Raw genomic sequence first — 19610 nt, forward strand, 5'->3', positions numbered from 1 at the left:
AGGCTTTTCATCTCCGCCATGTACGCCGAGCTTGACATGCTGCCCTTATTGGTGTTGGTGATGGCGATTCTCAGATTGGTAATCCGGGATTGTGACTGCGAGGCGAAGAGGTTTGTCACCGTCGTCCAGAGCTCGAAGGTGGAGTCCTTCCCGACGACCTACGCAAGAATTTATGGCGACATGGAATTGAGGAGATAGGACAGGACATGCTGGTCTTTGGCGATCCAGGGCCCGTACAGCGGATTCGGCTCTAGGGCCGTGGTCTTGTCAGCCTTTGTGACCTCCACCATCCTGGGCGGAGCGGCATCTGTGTTGTCGAGGAGTCCAGTCACCTGCACTCCTCGCAGGGCTGGTAGCACCTGAGTCTTCCAGAGGATAAAGTTTCCTCGTGCGAGCTTCTCAGATGGCGGCGAACCGAGGTTGAGGGCGACGCTGGCAGAGGAAGCCATGGAGACGATAGTATGCGGTTTCTAGGTTTTGATTTGTGGACTATGTGGTTTTCTAGGGTTTTGTTTTGTGGCTAGATGTATGAGAAGAGGCGGCTCTGATGACCATGAAAGATAATGAGCGATCCCTTACTCCCTCGATGGGGAGCATTGAGATCGGGCAAGCCTGCCTTCGCATACAAGGAAAGAGTTACAAGAGTTGGAGAAGGATACGAGAAGGAGAAGGAAGGTCGGTTGAGATTACACATTTTCTCTACCAAGAAAAAGAGATGATGGTGAAATGATCTACGAACAGATTCATCTCAACTGCAGTAGCTTGACATCAAACCGTTCCCGCGTCGCCCCCCCCCTCCCCCGCCAGGGCGACTCGGGCGGCGCCGAAAACCTAGCCGCCGCCGCCGCGCACTCCCTCCTCCCCTCCCTCTGCCGCCGCCGGGGGACGCCGCCGGGCTAAGCCCGGGGGCTGACGGCAGTGGCGGAGTATTTCCTCTATCCCGTGTCTCCCGGGTGGTGCGGGGCCCCTAGGCATGTGGTGGCTCGGTCGATCTGGTTTGTGCAGCGCGGCGGATGGCTGCGGCAGGAGGCGGGAGGCCGGCTCGTCCTCGGACGGTGACGGCTTGGCTCAGCGGGCGGCCCAGTCACGGACGGCGGCTGTGGTCGGCGGCGGCGTCCAGCTTGGCTACGGTGGCATGCAATCTGCCTTCAGATCGGCAGCGGCATCGTGGATGGCCTGCTGGTCTCGTCGGTGGCACCTCCGGTCAGATCTGATCCGACCGGTGCAGCCGGTGCTGGTGGTCATCTCTTCCGTCAGAGGTGGTCGTCCTGAGGCTGGGTGTTCGGATCTCGGGATCCGTCGCCTAGTACCGGCTGCGAGTCGGGGAGACGTAGTTGCCGGTGAAAACCGAGCCGACGGCAAGCGATGGCGGCGTTCCGCGTCGTTACCTTGATGAAAGCATCGTCGAGTGACTACTGTCGACCCACTTGTACTACTTCGGGGGAAACCCTAGGATCTGGTCATACAGATCGGACGATGGCGGCACTGCGGTGTCGTTTCTCTCTTGGGAGCATCATTTGTGGAGCAGCGCTGAAAGACAAAGGCAGGAGGTGGAGCGGCTTCATCTTGCACGAAGCTTCAGTGAAAATGTTAAGTCATGCCTGGCCGACAGGTGCTATGCTTTGTAATGCCTGTTCGGCAAGTGCTGCGCAAGACAGATCTTCCAGAGACTTGAAGCAATGACGGCTGGTGGTACTTGGCGTCATGGTGCTGAGATGTACCGGCGACGACCGCGGCGTGCTCAGCAGTTCGCGCGCAGGGAGGTGGTGCAGTTGGGCGCTGTGGTGGCGTCGACGTCAGCTAGACCAGCCAAGGTTGATGCGTCAGTGCAAGTATGAAGATGGAGTGGTGGCAGTTGGCGGCGGCGGCCTCTCAGCGCGCTGGACGAGTGTGTGCCCCATAAACGGCAAGTGGCTTGGTTGGGGCCTCAGTTCTTAGATGTTAGGCTTGACTGCGAGGTCTGTTTGGTATTAGACCCGGACTATTAGCATCCCTGCATCAACTGGATAGGAGTAACGATAGTTGTTGCCTAGTCGGTGGCTTCAGACTTACTGTTGTATTTTTTTGTAAGGTCTTTTATGTATGATTAATAAAATGGTTGCGTGCACCGCCCAGATGCAGAGGCCGGGGTCCTCCTCCTTTAAAAGAAAAACTGCAGTAGCTTTCCTCGGGGGAATACACAGATTCATATATTACTTGAAGGTAATCAACGTTAACGATTGCATGTTTCATCCTCAAATATATTCAGAGTTTTCATATAGGAAGCCAATATTGTGCAGGTTTGGACAACTAATATTGTACCGTCCAGTTATGAAGAATCATGCCGTGAAGATTATCGACACGTAAAAAAACTATGAATAACATGTCAATGGGAATCTTGGAGAAAAAAAATCAAATATCTAATTGATGCAAAAAAAAAAATCTATGGTAAAGGCTCATCCATTTGCCCCAGTACTTTTGGTATGACAACTGCTTGAATTTAGCTCATGATTACATATGGATTATTTTGAACAGTACCGTATTTGACTTACATAATCAAATTTAATGAATATCATGCGGCAGCACCTTATTATTAATCCTAATTGATTATAATTTCTGGATTTTCTTTATATATGAAGTTTCTTACCATCCATATAATGTGGTAATCCTAATTGATTGATGTAGTATTTGTTGATATCCAGAATATGAAGCTGTGAAATCAAACACACTTTCCTCTTATGATGTTGCACCACACGGATCTATAACAATATTAAATCAATGCGAGCCAATCTCCTTAATTGTGTGGGCCTTCAGAAATCCCTCCAAGCATCTTCAACAATGCACGTGCACCCTGAAACGGAGCACCACGTTTCATTGATGTGGCAGGTACGGTGCAAGCATGCACCATGCGTCTGGCTTTTTGGTGGGCGATGGATCTTGGTACTGTCTTTTAAGTGAGGATGGTGTGATGGCGGCTACTTGTGTTCTTGGGGTCCGCGTCGCCGCAGAGCACATGAGGATGTTCATGAGCGGGTGCCGATGGTTTTCTTCGTCAAAGGTAACTGGAAGCCAGTGGATTCATGTTTGATGGTTGGCGGGTCAGGTTTCCACGTCCAACATGGTCGCGCGGTAACTAGAGTAAGCTCCGTCGATTGATCTTTATTTCTCTATATCTCCAACCTGTCCATGCATGAGCAGCTCTGCGCTCGCACCGGCCGTGCTAGAGGCGTTGCTGGGCCACCGGGTGGTGTCACTGTCGGAGAGGCCGGCGCCACGGCTGACGTAAATGGGACGGTCGAGCGGAACCTGTAGCCGATGCTCGTGCTACAGGGCGCCAACGGCACCGCGGCAGACCTCGCATGCACCACTTTGGCAGGCTACGCCAGCGAGGGGCGCCCGTTCCCTACCGCCGCTCATGCCTCCAACGGCTTTTGGTGTATCTGATAGTGGAGCGAGCCTGCGACATATCTTTGTAGAATGACTAGAACAATGCCCATGGGTTGCAGCGCGATATAAATATTTAGTACATTAGCTTGTCATTTACCTGCCCATAATATGCGACCGTGTAAATAAATGCTCATCAAATAATGTCCGTGATTTAAATTATATTTTGATCAGAAGTGATTTATCTGTCAATAGTATGCTGTGTAAATAAAAGTTTATCAAATTCTGTCCGTGATTTACCTTATATTTTGATCAAAAGTTTGGTAAGTAAATTAAAATGAAATTGGTTCATAAGGTAATAAAATTAAGGGGATTCATTATTACGGGGAAGGTTGGACGAAGGGGGTGGTGGGATGAAAACTGAAATGGGAACCTTACGTTTTTCTTAAGTAGTATATAGATATAGATAGATTTAGTAGCCCAGTTATTTTTAGTGAGATTTGGTACAAAACTACCATCAGCATGTGGCTCGTGTTGTTCAAGAGTACATATTTCGTAATCCCTGTTTTTCCTCTTTTTGTTTCATTTTCCTGAATCCAAGTACTCAAAGAGGCACCCAATGTCACTTCAGTCTCTTCCATTGAAAAATAAATGCATGTTCAATTGTTCATCCGCCAACTAGGCAACTATCTGAGTGCAACCCGCGTGCCGAATAACTAAATTTACCGGAACCGGTAGCTAGCGGTGAAGAATCGGCCAGTCACTTGCTAGATTCATGACAACTTTTAGTGTATAAAGTAAAAAAAATTTGCTCTGCAATACAAATTGAAGAGAAAATACACCGGCGCATGTCAGGTTTGTGGTAGCTTTAGGTACAACGAGAGAGAATAAGGAAGTGGAGAAAAGGACTAGGCATGCGTTCTCTCATACCAAACAAAACAGTGGCATTTTATTTTTTGATCACATTTTGAATAGCTAATAATTTCTCAACAGAATTTCCATTTGTGATTTTTTATATATATATTTGAATTCAGGACGATACGATCTTTACAACAAGACCGGTTTTAACATTTTGACTAGTTTGAATTTACTTTTTCAGTCAGTTACACATTACAAAAAAGTGATTTCACTCATTTAAAAAAATGATTTCACACGTTGTAAAATGCCTATTTCACAAAATAAAAAACACAGATTTTAGTCGTTTGAAAAAACTAGTTTCACTCGTGTCAGAAACCTGATTTCAATCATTAAAAAAAACTCCTTTCTTTATGTTCAAAAACCCAATTTCACTGATGTGAAGAAACTGATGTCACTTATGTCACAAAATAATTTCACTCAATTTCGAAACAAATTTCAGTCAGTTGAGAAAACATATTTTGAAATTGATTTCTCTCAATGCAAAAACAATTACTTCAAAAAATGTTTCGCTCAATTAAAAAAACATCAGTTCAGAAAACAATTTCACTTGCTACATAAAACAAGTTTCTCTCATTTATAAAAAAGATTTGAAATAATCACTTTCACACGTTTTAAATAATTACTCAATTTTTTTGAAGTAACAAGTTTCATGTATTTCACACCGAAACATGTGTCATGTCTGTGAATAAAAGATTTCACTCATTTCAGATAATTAGTTTCATTTAATTACAAAAGTCTTTTCACATATATTAAATTACCCATTTCACATATTTTGATAATCTGGATTAAGCAAATTGACAAACATACTGAAATATGGTTCATATATTTGAGAAACACCAGTGTCATATATTTGAAATAATCAATTTCACACAATGAAACATTCAATTTCACTTGTTTCGAAAAAAGAATGAAAAATTAGCTTTCACTCATTTCTGGGAAATCAATTGTTCTCATTTGAAAATTAGATTCCACTCATTTAAGAAAACACGTTTAAATATATCCAGTTAAAAATATTCACTCGTTTCAAAATTAGATTTCACTCATTTCAGCAAACACATTGCTCTCATTTGCAAAACTCATTTCACTGCAAATTGACGAAATATATTGAAATGCATTTCGCTCATCACGAATATCCATTTCAAAACACTGAAAAAATAGTTTCACAACAAAAATTGGTTGTATTTCACTTTTGCAAATAACTTATTTCACTCATTTCAGGTAACTCACTACAGTCATTTACAAAATATAGATTTCGGTCTTCACTCGTTTCAGAAAACACATTACACTCATTTTCAGAAAACATATTATACTCACTTAAACTAATTTCACTACATATTTGTGAAAAAATTGAAATGTATTTCACTCATCACAAAAAGAAAATTAGTTTCAAACACTGAAATAAGCAGTTCCTAAGAAAATATACTGATTGAAATATGTTAATTGAAACGTTGGAAACTAAACGTGTTTGAAATATATCCATGGTTGCTCTTGTTCTAAAGGTTTTTGTGTGAGGAGTTCAAATATATAAATTATTTCAGAAACAAAATATAGTTTAAAAGATACGAATGATTAAAATTGGCATGGGTGGAATAAAATGATGGGTTTGTTGGTGAGAGAGAAGAGAGTGAATGTGCCATAACCTGTACGTGTGAGTCGGAAAAAAATAGAAGTGAAGGACCATGGATGCTACCATTATCTGCCAATGGTGGGACCCACAAGAGACAAATACCAACACTTAAAGCTAAGAAAAGAATCAAATATGTGCTACTGTATTGAGATACTTCACGATGTGGCAATACGCCATTGGGTGGTACGTCGCCGCTAGATACCGGCACCGGCAAAAATGACTTTGCAACCCGCATACCTTTATGAAGTAGGAGTATGTATGATCCTAAGGAACTGCAGATTTTCTTTATGCCAACAGCGCCCGCACATTGGATGAACATGTTCATGTTGTGATGTTCAGTACACATGAAAACTGCATTTCGAGCTACATGATCCTTTCATTATCTTCTTCTAGAGATCAAATGTACTTTCAAGAAGTGATGCCCTCACAGACAGTAGAAACAAAGGCAAAATAATAGTGTCCTACAACATAGTACTGATAGTGAGTCGGCAAATAGGTGGTGAGCAATGGCACTTGATGGCCCCATGTGACGTGCCCCCCCCCCACTGCAGTGAGTAGCCAGTGTAAATCTAGGACTGGCCACATAACTGTAGGTACCGATTCTAGAACTAGTTTCATTCCATAAAGAAGGAAGAAGCATTCCACCGTGTAGGACACAAGAAAATGCTGGTCACTTGGGCTATAATGCTTCCTCGATCCTCACCCAAGCACATTGTAGCATCGAAGTCTACAAGGCGACACCCATGTTTGCTCCTTGCAAACAGGTAACCTTTGAGGAATAAAAGAAAAGCTAGTGGCCTTGATAGAAGAACATTGAGAAATAAGAGACACCAGTAACAAGAGGGCTATTGCTAAGTTTGGATAACATCCGTATGTGCTTTTAGTCTGCATTCTGTTATTGGATGCAACTCTCACTAGTGGAGAAATGCCCAACCACAATTTTTGTTGGTGGCATGCCATTTCCAATCAACGTCAGCACTATTTTTTCAAATAGTGGTGGCGTTAAAATAATTGGTACATCATCACTACTGCCTTAGTGGTGGCATAGGAATTTATTGAACGCCCCTTGCATGTGGGGCCCATCATCCTAACCGTGCGTAGCTTACTAGTGACGTGGCAAAAACTCATATGCTGGCACTATTTGTATACTTGTGGCGTCAAATTTTATTCCACATCACTGGTAAACGATGTGGGGTCCCTCCTCAATTCACAAATGGTGTACTGACATTCCTAAAGGAGGCACACCGTGAGTATTTGCAGCTTAAATATAATTGTGGCTAGCCAAGCTCTCAACATTATCTCTTCTCATGTCAATCGTGTGTCTCTCTATAGATCGATTGACTATCGATGACTATCTAATCTAGGTAATGCCCAATTTTCGCTTTAATTTTTTATCAAAAGGAAATTGTGCTGAATATTTTTTGAGCCTTCTTGGCTAGGTAAGTGGATGAAGTGAACGATTCATACATATATGTATAGAACTTTAAATGTGTTCTTCAAGGTGGCGTTGGAAGATATGAATCGCAAGGGTGAAACGGAGATATTATGTCCATGTAAAAAGTGCAAAAACAAAGTTTTGATTGACCGCTCTACTGGGCGTGTGACGATGCACTTTTTGAAACATGATTTCATGTCTGGTAACACAAAGTGGACAAGTTACGGTGAGGACGAGAAGGATGCCAACGTAGAAGGGGCGGCACATGATGATGAGCCAGAAGGAAGGTCGTTCGGAGGTTCACGAAGTGAGAAACCTTTTGCATGAAGGGCCAAAAGAATAGAGCGACGAAGAACTGGCCAAGAATGAAGATCTAGACTATGACCAATCTGTCATCTATCTAGAAGAAGATGAAGTCCAACACCAAAAAGAGTGTACGAAAAGAAGCAGAAGCACATTGTTGTTGGAGGTAGAAACTTCCATCAAGAGCCCTGCACAAACAAAAATAGAAACTTCCGTCGAGACAATTCAGAAACGACGTCGCCGCTGTTGATTTATCTATCTTTTATTACTCAACAACATTTGTGTCAACCATATTTTAATATTAATTTAATAAATTTTCCTATGCATAGTTGCATGTTTTGGCAGGCCTTCCCTAAGCATGGTTATATTTGAGGTGACATGATTGCATGTTGAGATAAATAAGTTAATGAAGATCAACTAACATATGATCACAACAAGGAAAGATGAAGAAAAGCACTACAAAATAAAAACATTTGTACAATCACTTCATGACATGAAACAAACAGAGAAATTCGCAGGGGAACACACACCTGCAACCACACAATCACTCCAAGATTCGTAAAGTTGGTTGGTGCCAATAGGGGGGGGGGGGGGGGGGGGGTCCATGCATGCGTGCTTTTCGCAGAGCTGCATGCTCCATGGATCCCACCTCCCATACTTTCTCATTTCATCTCCAAATTAGAATCTATTATATCTTTTGAACTAAATGTTTAATTTAAGTTTTGTTTGCATAGTTGTGTTCCCCGCGGCAAAAATTTCAAAAAAGACCAAACATGAATTCATTTTGAAAACTTTTCAATTTTTAGCAAGTTCAAATAATAAAACTTGATCGGCGTAATATTAAGTTTTGACCAAGTTTCATTTCCTTTTAGGGTTTAGTATTTGAAACTTGGTGAGTCTATACTTTGTTTTTTTATCAAGTTTTAGTAGCGAAAACATGCTGAAGTTTTTACAACTTGTGAAAATGTATTCAAGAGTGGCTTGTTTCATAGCCCTCGTCGTGAGGAACACGAGTATGCAAATGAAACATAAGTTGGACTTCCAGTTTCAAAGATATAATATATATTCAAATTCTGAAAGTGAAAAGAAAGGCATCGGAGATCGGGGGTATGGAGCATGCCGTTTATACCAAAATGCGTCCATGGATCCCATCTAAAGTAATTAAGGTATAAAACACATGCAACCACCAAACAAGTTTCCGAGCCACGAGGCAATCCTGTGTCCCACAACGGCCCAGAAAAGTGTGTTCTCTCGCACCCATGTGCCCAAAATCCTCTCTTGAAACCAACACAATAACTAAAACAGCTCGCCCAACAATCTTCAACCATTTGTACGAACAATCATGTGAATCTTAATATTTATCCATCTTATCCAAATATATATCATCAAGCATGCTGCAAACAAAAAAAAAACCCACAGATCTAGTGTCCTATTGAGAGGAAATTACAAATAATGGAAATATGAAGAACTTCAAGGAATAGAAGGCACCGGGAAAGAGGCAAAAATTACTCCATTGCCAGATCAACATCAAATCTTAGGGAATTAAACTTGTGCAAAGAATTCAAGCCATAGAATCGCAATATGTTGGTCGACCCAAGAAGGAGGAGCTAGTGTTCCATTGGCTCAATGCTTTTGCTAGCTATGTAAGGATATAAGAACTGAAATCAAATTTTTTTTGTTGAAAGTCTGTACGATAGCATCGTATCCCAACAATACATTGTTGTAACTACCACAATCTGTATAATATTTAGACACGTGTTGTTAGGAACTGAGTTCATGGAATTTTGAGCTCAGATTGCACGTCAACCATCTTGCCATCTACATGGTAGTTGGCTAGTACTTCGTCTATGATAATACATCAGTGCGCTAAATTGAACTTTCATGGCTAACCAGTCATCATTGTACTTGATATTAGATCAATTTGTGGAATTAGTTAAGCCCAACAACGACTAGGTCATGTGTGAGGTTGACTACCATTAAGACGTCGCACTAAGTAAAGATAAGTCACCCACCTATCACCAATCAACGTCTGTCGAAAGGCAATTCCGTGGAACACTAGAACATCCACGTGTAATAAATATTTTCCGTAGAAATGCAATATTATGTGGAACACTAGATAAAACATCCACAAATAAATACTGCCTCCGTACCGGTGCATTAGGCCATTCCGAGTAATTCAAGGTGTATAGGTGCAAAGGTGGCCACATAGGCAAAAAAATGATGTGACAAAGCAATTATAGAAGAGAGAAAGCATTTATGGTGACCCCAAGAAGAAACAATGCTAAGCAGGTGGACCTATGTGAAATGTCTACCAACCAATGCGTGAAGTAGTTTAATTGTTAAAAAATTTAATAAGGTAAGCTTAGCTACAAAAGCTAAGCACCAATGCACTATGGAGATTAGTTGCTAAGGTTTTTAATGCATTTAGCACCTCACCTAAGTATCAATGCATTGAAAGAGGCCCTAGGCATCTTAGATGGTGCACTGCGACGAAGGAGAGAAAAAGAGAAAATAGATGTTTATTAGCTAATTAATACCATGACATGCATAGAACTAACTATTGCATGTCATGCTCGGTAGTCGCAAGTCATTGAAGGCACACACGTTCCACATCTCCTATTGGCCCTTTTCCTTTTTCGTCACAAGAAACAAGAAACGAGGTGGGTAGTTAATGCAACGCGCCTAAGTGTTTTGAGATTATTTGGTTTTCGTAATGTGACTAATGCACCTGTACGGAGGAAGTACATTGTTTCTGTCGAAAGGCGATGTTCGATGGAATACAAGGCAATTCTTTCACACATGTTGGTTGCCCTTCGATGTGTGGGGTATCCATAGACATGATTGGTACTAGTGTTCTATATCGGTGGGTATTCTTGGAATAATATTCCACTATATAGTGATAATGCTTAGTTTTTGTATTTTATTCGCCTGCAATATTATCATAAAAGATCACCACATTTATGCTAATTATATATGACATAATTACCTGTTTTGGAAAACTGAAACCACCAGACCATGGGGTTTTGTCTTGGCAAATAACAGTGATGATGGTCTGCACAAATTTTCAAGAAAGTGTGGGTTAACTATGAGGCCAAGTACCAATCTCTAAAAGGAACCATTAATTTATTTGTGAGACACAATAATTCTCTTGCAAAACGTGTGCATGATTTTCCACCAATCAATCCAAACCAATGAAAATATTTTATAACAAGTAAAAGGTCACTGGCATACTAGTAAATGTACTACTTATCGCTATACAATCAATGTAAAATAGTACATACTCAACCACGTTTCAAGATACAAATAATTTCAGGCACATATATGTTGCTCAGTCTCCACGGAAGGAGATGCAAGATCCACAAGCCACGAGTTGGCGAAAACTTCGCTTGCTGACATAAGAAAGAGTAGGTCACGTGCAAGGAAAATCATAGAAGAGCTAGCCTAGGGGATACATGGTAGAAGAAGAAAAGAAAACCAGGGTATTGCAATCCGGGAATAGGAGACCCCGGGAAAGACGCAACCATTTATCTGTACAACATCCACCATATCAAGCTGTGAGGATGCTCATTTCTTCAATATGGGCTCACTTGGCCTCTCACATATTAATCCTAGACATTGCTAGGCTGTGCTCTAGATCATGGTTGACAAACTATAAGCTAACTCATAGGGAATGTGGCGAGTCTTTAGCCTGCAGCCTTGAAGATCAACATCCGTGTGAGTGTAGAATCTAGCGAAGAAGTTTCCTAAGGGCAAAGATTGATGGGGTTGTTTGGTTCTTTTTATTTCTGGGCTGCTGCTCTTCACATGGCCTTTCGCTGCTAAGCAGCCTCTTGTTGACGCATGGTGGTGGGATGGGGAATGATTCAAATGCAACAGGTCCGTCCGGGAGCACATCCGACCGGCAGAAGCATGAGAAAACATGGACCAACTAGGTACATTCATCCATGATATGTATATCAATACCTGGTTAATTAGTCGACAGATGAATGGGCTTTGAATTGAATTGGAAATTAAACTAGAAATTACTCAAGTCATCAAATAATAGAGTGCATTGGATTGGGTTCAGTCTTGTGTATCAACATAGACGCGATATCAATATCTTAACTAGTTTGGTGAAACGCTACATTAAGGTACCAAAGACACCAAGAAAAGACTCACTATTCAGTGGCACCAAAATCTAGAAAATCAATCACTAGTTTGGTTCCTCTGCTAGCTAACTTTAGAGCAAGAGGGGAATAATCGACCAACTCTTCAGTGCGAGATCACATCAGGCTGGTGTCGGATACCCGTACAGAAATTGTCAAAGAGACACAAGTTGTCTTGAAAGAAGAAAGTCATACCCGAGGCCATGGCCAGCATGGGTATGTCTAAAGCTCAGTCGACTGATAATCAACCAATTCTTAACCAACATAGTGGCCATTGGATGTGCTTTATTCATACCGTGTGCTTTGTGTTTGCCATTTGTGGTTGACAAAACCCTAGTTATGTGCACCACGAACTCTAATCCACCCTCGTTAACACCATACCACAAATATCATACTACATCATATCACAAATCTTAGCAAAAGGAATAAGCATGTGCATTCCAGGACGTGAAGTATCACTCACTTGAGCTTCTCATCCTCCTCAACCTTTCTAATGTCCTCTTTAACTTCCTCTGCTGTCAGCAACCCGTCCCTCCTTCTCTCTTTCAAAGCTCCTTCCTTTCTAACCTTCCTTGGAGGAGAAGTGTCCCTCTCCTTACGAGGTGGAGATAAATCATCTCATGCAGACTTCCAACCCTTCCTTGGTGGAGAGATATACACCCCCCACCCCCCGCCCCAGTTCTGTCCCAAATTTTTCATCTCGCAAGTGACTGGTCGTTTAGCTGTGCCAAGTCCTGACGCTTCCGTCTTCATGGGGGAGAGATGTCTTAGGGGTCCTCCGAGTCATGCCTGATGCGCCTCCGAGCGGTTCGGTGGTTCTAAGGCTCCTCCGAGTCATGCCTCACGCGCTTCCGTGGTGGCGAGATGTCCTAGGATTCCTCGGAATCATGGCGAGCTCATCTCCTTGGAGGAGAGGGATCGTATTGCTACCTAGACTTCAGTGGTGGTGATAGATCACCTTCATCTCATGTACCCTTGCCCTCCGACGAGTGTGTGTCATGTCGTCTTTTCCTCTGCCTCGGCGGTGAAATGTCACTCCCTGCAGCACCTACACGCTTAGGAGATGGCGTGTCGTGCCACTGTCTTCGCCGCGGGGGAGAGAGGTCCTCCTTTCTCCTGGAGCCGCCTTCCCTCTCCGATGACATGGAGTGTCATTCCTCCGCGGCGGGGCGAATCACTGCGTGTAGGCTGCAGGACAAGTAGAGTGGTCCAACCGCTGTCATTGCCAGCGATGGAGTTGTATGTCCATGCGCGCATCCGCTTCTCCTCGATGCCCTCGTCCACCTGGGGCTTCTCATCCCGTGCGACAATCCACCACATGCCCTATTCTAGATCTGGCAAAATCCTCACGAATCAGACTTCTGCCACACACGGTCCTCGCCGATGATTAGCACCCCTTGGAGGACGGCTTGGGGTTCTTGTTCTTCTTTTGGTCGACGGCAGCGGCGGGGCCCGACTGGTACCGTTTCAGTTAGTCCTTCAAGCCTCGTTTGATTGAAGGGGTTTAGGGAGGTTTACATGGGATTATCCTCGCGAGGCTTAGAATCCTCGTGAATCCTTGAGTAATCATTTGGTAGTCGGGGTTTGGAACAGGGCACTCCCTGTGATCCCTGAAATCCCCCCTGATCTGGGTGGTTTTTATAAGCCCCGACGGGGACCACGTGGAATGAAGGGGAAAAGAGGAGACGAACAGAAAAAGAGGATGGGAGGAGGCCGCACGCAGCCGGCGCCTCCATGATGCATGTGTCCCTTCTCCGGCAGAGAAGCCGGTCCTTCTCGCCATAGGTACGTCTCCTCCGCCCCTTCCCCTATATGCCCCTCACCTAGGGTTTCTCACCTTCACCCACCATGGTCCAGACCTCCGTTCGCCCCGTCCTCCCCAACGAGTTTGCCAAGCGCACCATCCCATACCCCTAGCTCCATATGGCCTGTATTCTCCGAGCTTGCTTGAGTCGCCGTCCTCCTAGACGCCCCATCTCCACCGTAGCATCTCCTGATCTGAGTATTTTCATAGTTTGTATCTTTCTATCAGTCTGCAACTCTGCATATAGCTTCTTCAAAATGTTAGAATGCCATACATGGTTGCACCCTTGAATTGAGATCTCAAGAGTATGATTATTTTCTAAACGAGAATCCATCATGTTCTCTCAGAAGTGCTAGTTTAGATGCTCTATCTTATAGTAGCACGAGTTGCTTCTGGCACTACTGGTTTGTTGGCTTCGTAAATTTTTGGGGGTGTGGACATACTATTGTTGTGAATGATGAAGACGTTGGTGCATCTGTGTATAATTTTCTTTAGTATCAGCATCCGTGTATATTAGTATGTGGTAATTCATTGAGCGAACTGCAGTACTAGAACGTAGGTTGGCATATTTAAGTTCAGTTGCATCAAATAATCCGATTCCGGTGCTCCACCATCCTACAACACATTGAACTTTTTTGTATGGGGGCATGTTTCTTTTGAAGATGATCTGAGTTTCAGATATACCTGGATGATTGTTGCATATATAACATGCAAAGAAACTATTGGTATGAAATTCGACAGACTTGTGATGAGTTATCTAGTAGCAACCATGAGCACCATTTTTTGGGTGTTTATCGGTTTTTAAAATTGGAATTCTGAAGCAAGAAAATTGATTGTAGCGATGATAGATAGGTTAGCTAGTATGTGGACACTAAAGTATCGAGAGCTAGCCAACCCTAGGCTGTAGCAGCAGCATCAAAAATCTGTAGATATTGTATTGGCAATATTGTGCCAAGCTTAGAATAAATATATTACCCCAAGCTTGCTGTATATTCATTTTTATTTGCATTCGTTTATGTTTATACCTAGGATCAGATGCTCGTTCAATTGCACATGTTTGGCTGGATGAATCGTGCTTATAAACATTCTTTATACCTTGTATAGCCTGTCTGTCAGTCGATTGATTAGGTGGATGTTTGTTTCTAGTGTGAATGATTTTGTGTCATCTTACATGCCTGTTCTGAGTTTTCATTTGCCTGGATCTTAATCAATTCACGGGTAAGATCTTAGACATTTTGTTTCTGGTTTTTTATCCTATTCCAAGTTGGCATGTATTACTTTGTTGGAGAAGACATGAAGATTCAGTCTTCTGGTCATCTTTTTTCAGCAGTTTGTCATGGTTTTGTAAACTTTTTTGGGATTTTGTCAGCAGTTGTTGTTAGGAACACACATTACTACTACCTTATTGTGGAGATTTCTAACTGTTTACCGATAAGATTGTAGTTCTCATACGATTCTGTTGCTGCTATTGGGTGATCCTTCATATTGTGGTTGTATGTGTTTTCTGGTTTATAAAGGTCATACTGATTGTTTTGGTGGATTCCCCCTAGTTAGTTTATTTTTTCAGGTTGCATCCTCCATTAAGATTTGATAAGTAGCCGCCTCCTGTCTTCTAGGAAAATACTCGGACGATTCTTTTTTCCATTCACTTGAGAAAGGCAGCATTAATACTAACCTATTGATATGATCTTGACTTTGTGCAGTGAAATGGCGGACATTTAGCTCATGGCACATGCCTTGCCGAGCTCCCCGACAGATAGTGCCTGAATTGCAAGCAAGATAGAGGCTTTGTCTGCTACCTTGTGGTGGACGATATTGTCTCCTCGGCAAGGATAAAGTGCTCCCACGATGATGAGCTTGACGATCATCACAGTGCTGCTACAGTTCTATAGCAACATGATTAGTTTTGTGTGTCGATTCTACTCGTAGCAAGTTTTTTATGCTATGATGTTGTTTTGCTTTTAAAGATTGGATTTTTGCATGTTTGGCACCATCTTTTATCAATATGCAAACCCTGCCTACCAAACAACACTTCTATACAAAGAAGATAGTGGATAGAGCGGGGGGGGGGGGGGGGGGGGGGGATCCAAGAGGATTTGATGGGATTGGATGGAAGAGAGGGATTCACCAAATCCCTTGGAATCCCCACCCCCGTTGGGGCCGGAAATACCCCTCGAACAAACAAGGACTCATAGACACTGTGGCCCCGATATGGAAGCGGACAGAGGCAACTGCTTGGTTTAGCTACGGAGGGGGGAGGGGGAGCGGTCGCTAGCGGCTAGGGTTCAGCTACAACGAGCACTACTGGGGTGGACGTGACGGGACTGTCCGAGCTGTGGGATCGGTTGGGAGGGGTGAGAGGGATCTTGATGAGCCTATGGACGGTCCAGATGGCTCGTCAAACTAGTACACACATGTGGTCCAAATGGATTAGTTGTTTCATTGTCAACAAAGAATCGAAACCCGCACCAAATGAATCTGTGCGAAATGAATTTTCCACTAGCGAGCGTGAATTTGTGTAGGAGTCCAAATCGTTGTGCTCAGTGAGTTTGTGTAGGTGTCCAAGTCCTAGTGCTCGCATACACATGAGCATGTGTAATTTCAGTCAGATTATGTAGTATTCATACAAACAAGTATCGATGTGGACGGGGGACGTGTTGGTGCTCACTTCATGTGTGTCTTCGTGGCTGAACTAAAGGCTTCGGCATAATTTCGAAAGACAAGTTTATATTAAAGCAAACACCCTCTTTTGACTCGGATAGATTTCCTTGATTTTTTTTTCTGCTTTTTCACCGGGTAATCTATCCCAAGATGTGACTTTTCATCCTTGCAAACCGTTGTGAGATCTACCCTTGCGAATCAGCTGCATAGAAAAAGTGGATAGGAAGAGAATGGAAAAAGGTGTTGAGAGGGTGCGTTGATGGAAAAAAGGGGGTGGGAGAGACTAAGGGAAACTTGTGACAATTAGGGTAAGTAACCGTTTTTACACGCTACTAGGTGGTGAAGTGGAATCCTTTGGACAAGCAGGCCTAATATGAGACCTGTTTGTGTCGTGTATTTTACAAAGAAAGGCGTGCTATATATAGAGCATGCTAGTGCCAATGTACTGTCAACGGTAATAATGTGCGTAATTATGGCTTGACAGTGTTGTCCATTTTTGCTGAAAATGGTCCATTCTATGATGACGCCGCTGATGGGCACCTGGGTGCCGAGCTAAATAATATCATTTTCGTTTTTTCTGTCCATAGAAATCGATTAACAAAGATTGTTTTTCTAGTCGTATGGCTTGAATAAAGATAGTAGATTATGTGTGTTGCACAAATAAAGCAAGTCATGCAGCCACAAATATTAATTGTTATATTGTTTGTTGTTCATCTAATATTTATACACTGACCTAATTGGCATTAATTGTGATACAAGCGAGGATCGTCCATATCTTGCATCCCATAGTACTTATTGTTATTTAGTTTCTCTACCATCTGTTTGTTAGATATTCTAACGAATTGATCCAAGATGTCTGCATGGCTCAATGTTTCATGGATGTCTAATTTTTCTAGGAACGGCACATCACAAACTGGCTACGGATATTTAACGACCAAATTATCCCTGGTCTCGGCGGCAACATTTATAAATATGGGTAAAATTTGAAGACTAAGAGGAGATCAATTGAGATGCTGCAGTATTATCGTTTGAGTGGGAAAAACAATCATCAAAAGGAACCCCATTACTTACATGTGTAAGGTTATGAGGAGGATGGGGCATGGCAAGGGAGAGAGGAGCGGCAAGGCCATTGACCATGAGCTCTCAAGGACTAGTCAAAGCCAACGGAGGGCTATGGCTCATGTAATGTCGGAAAAACATCCAATACGACCGGTTCTTTCCTCTTATCAAGTGAGATCCACCCACAAAGATGCAATGTGGCAACACCAATCTAAAAGCACAATAGTTGACTTCGTTCCTGATTTTCTTCTATCTTCTATTATCACACATCCGTAGTCAGCCGAGGATCACCATCGTTCTCGAGTACCAATAGGATCAAGGTGATGGCAGATCTCGGCGGCGTGGTGCTGTGGAGACTCGGTGTCTGATGCGCGGAGATGGACTCGCGCAGGAGGAGGAAGCTGTCTGGCGTCATGGTGGCGTTGATGGCAGAGAGGCCTGGCAAGGTCGGTGCTTCAGTTTTGCTCTGAGGATGGACTGAGGGATGATGGAGGTGACGGCCCTTGCAGCGTGCGGTGCTCATTAGGAGTGTGCCAGACCGGTGTGGGACCCATTCCAGGTAGTGGCTTTGAAGGGATACCCAGCTTTAGATGTTAGGCTTTGGTGAGATGTCTGTTTGGTATTAGGCCCGGACATTCGGCACGCCTTCATCAAGGGGATAGGAGTAGCAACGGTGTTGCCAAGATGATGACTTTAGGCTTATGGCTGCATGCATCGTCGAGATGCAGAGGCCGGGGATCATCCTTTTCTAAAAAAAAATAGGATCAAGGTGACGTTCAGTGCAGAAGTGCATGAGTAGGAACATGTGCTCGGATGAGCCGCAAATATATGTAGCCGAAGATAAGCCTAGAACACATGCAACATCGCTGGGCGAGAATGTGCTTGGTTAGCAGACATAGAATCCTCATTCTCATAGTTCGCTGCAGGACTTAATGCAAAACAATTGTGTGACAGTGTGGCCGAGCACGAGTGTTACCGGCCATGGTGGTGGACACATCGTCAGTGTTTGACCAATTTGGTTGCAGATTTAGCAAACGCCTATCTCATGGGCAACTGCCATATCACGGCTGAACGAATTTTACAAGCGCGATTGATTTGTATAGATCTGGCACTGGTTTTGACGATGGAACTGCTGTATGAAAATTGGGAAAGAAGAGACTGCTATGCTTTGGGATCTGTGTGGCCACGTGGCATCATTTGGACTGGGTCTTTCTTGATGAGAGGAACGACCCAATCATACGATTTTTTTCCCATCTCATTGGAGCACGAGGGCTCACGGTCGATAGAGGGCAGTCTCCATCACTCCACGATGTCGAAGACGAGGAGATCAAACCTTCCTGCTTGTTGATAAGTGAATTCTACAATATTAGGTTTAAGTGGTTGACAATAACCCCACCTGTGATATCAGTTGTTCCTTAGAACAAGTACAATAGTGGCTTATAGCCCGTTTACATGGCATTTTAGCCTATATGGAGGAGAAAGACATTGAAAAATTATGTGAGTAGGCTCTCTTGCAAGAGCCTAGCTATATGTGTATTCCTAGACAAACGTAATAAATACAATTAAAGAGAAAAAGAGAAGGTAAAAAAGTGTAGTAGTCTTATAGACAACCTTTAAGCCAACCTTATTGTATGAGTGACTACACAATGACTTCAAATGACATGGCAGCTGCATATAGCTAGCAGTTAAACTGAAACCTGCGAATGGTGCTCCCGCGGGCGACGAGGGGAACCCTAGCCGCCAGTCGCGCCCTCGTCTCCCACTCCCCCCCCCCCCCCCCCCCCCGCCGCCGCCGCTGGTGTCGGTGGACCTCCTCGTCTCCCCGTGCAGGGGGCTTGGCGTAGGCTAGGTTCGGTGGGCCGGGACGCCGCGCTGGGGTAGGGTGCGGCGGATCTTCAGCCGGCGACGGCGGGCGGCACGCTCTGCGGCGTGGCGGGTTGCTTGCTGGAGGGGCGTGCCTCCTGGAGCCATGGCGTGGTGCTGGAGCCTCGGATCTGGCTCCTAGATCAAGGTTGCGGCGCTGGCTGTGAGCGGAGCGGGCCACCTGCCGCAGTAGCTCCGGTGGTTGTAGTGGCTGGTGGAGGTAGGCACGCGACCTTGGTGGCGGTGGTGGCGGTGCGTGGCGACGGATCTGGCGTTTTCCAGCGGGCGATGCGGGTTGGGGCACCGGCACGGAGCGGCTGCTGCTTCGGTTGTGGGCGGCGGCGGCGAGGCGGCTCGGCCCTCTGGGAGTGGGCGGGTTGGGCCAACCATCACGGCACCTGCGGGGGCGACTGGATTTCAGGCGCCGGCTCG

General features: G+C 44.1%; 1 protein-coding gene and 1 pseudogene across 1 annotated transcript in view; one reads left to right on the forward strand and one right to left on the reverse strand.

Moving 5' to 3' along the window:
* Positions 1-2973: 2973 nt before the first annotated feature.
* LOC120968634 (uncharacterized) overlaps positions 2974-19610 on the forward strand; it is a 40509-nt gene continuing 23872 nt past the window's right edge. Inside the window, exons 1-2 of the mRNA XM_040395543.3 lie at positions 2974-3261; positions 14712-14729. Of these exons, the coding sequence (XP_040251477.1) occupies positions 3170-3261; positions 14712-14729 (110 nt within the window). The 5' untranslated portion in view covers positions 2974-3169. The remainder of the gene's footprint in view (positions 3262-14711; positions 14730-19610) is intronic.
* Positions 12251-13641, reverse strand: LOC141028073 (uncharacterized; annotated as a pseudogene).

Source organism: Aegilops tauschii, chromosome 7 (genome assembly GCF_002575655.3).
Source record: "Aegilops tauschii subsp. strangulata cultivar AL8/78 chromosome 7, Aet v6.0, whole genome shotgun sequence".
NCBI classification, from domain to species: Eukaryota; Viridiplantae; Streptophyta; class Magnoliopsida; order Poales; family Poaceae; genus Aegilops; species Aegilops tauschii.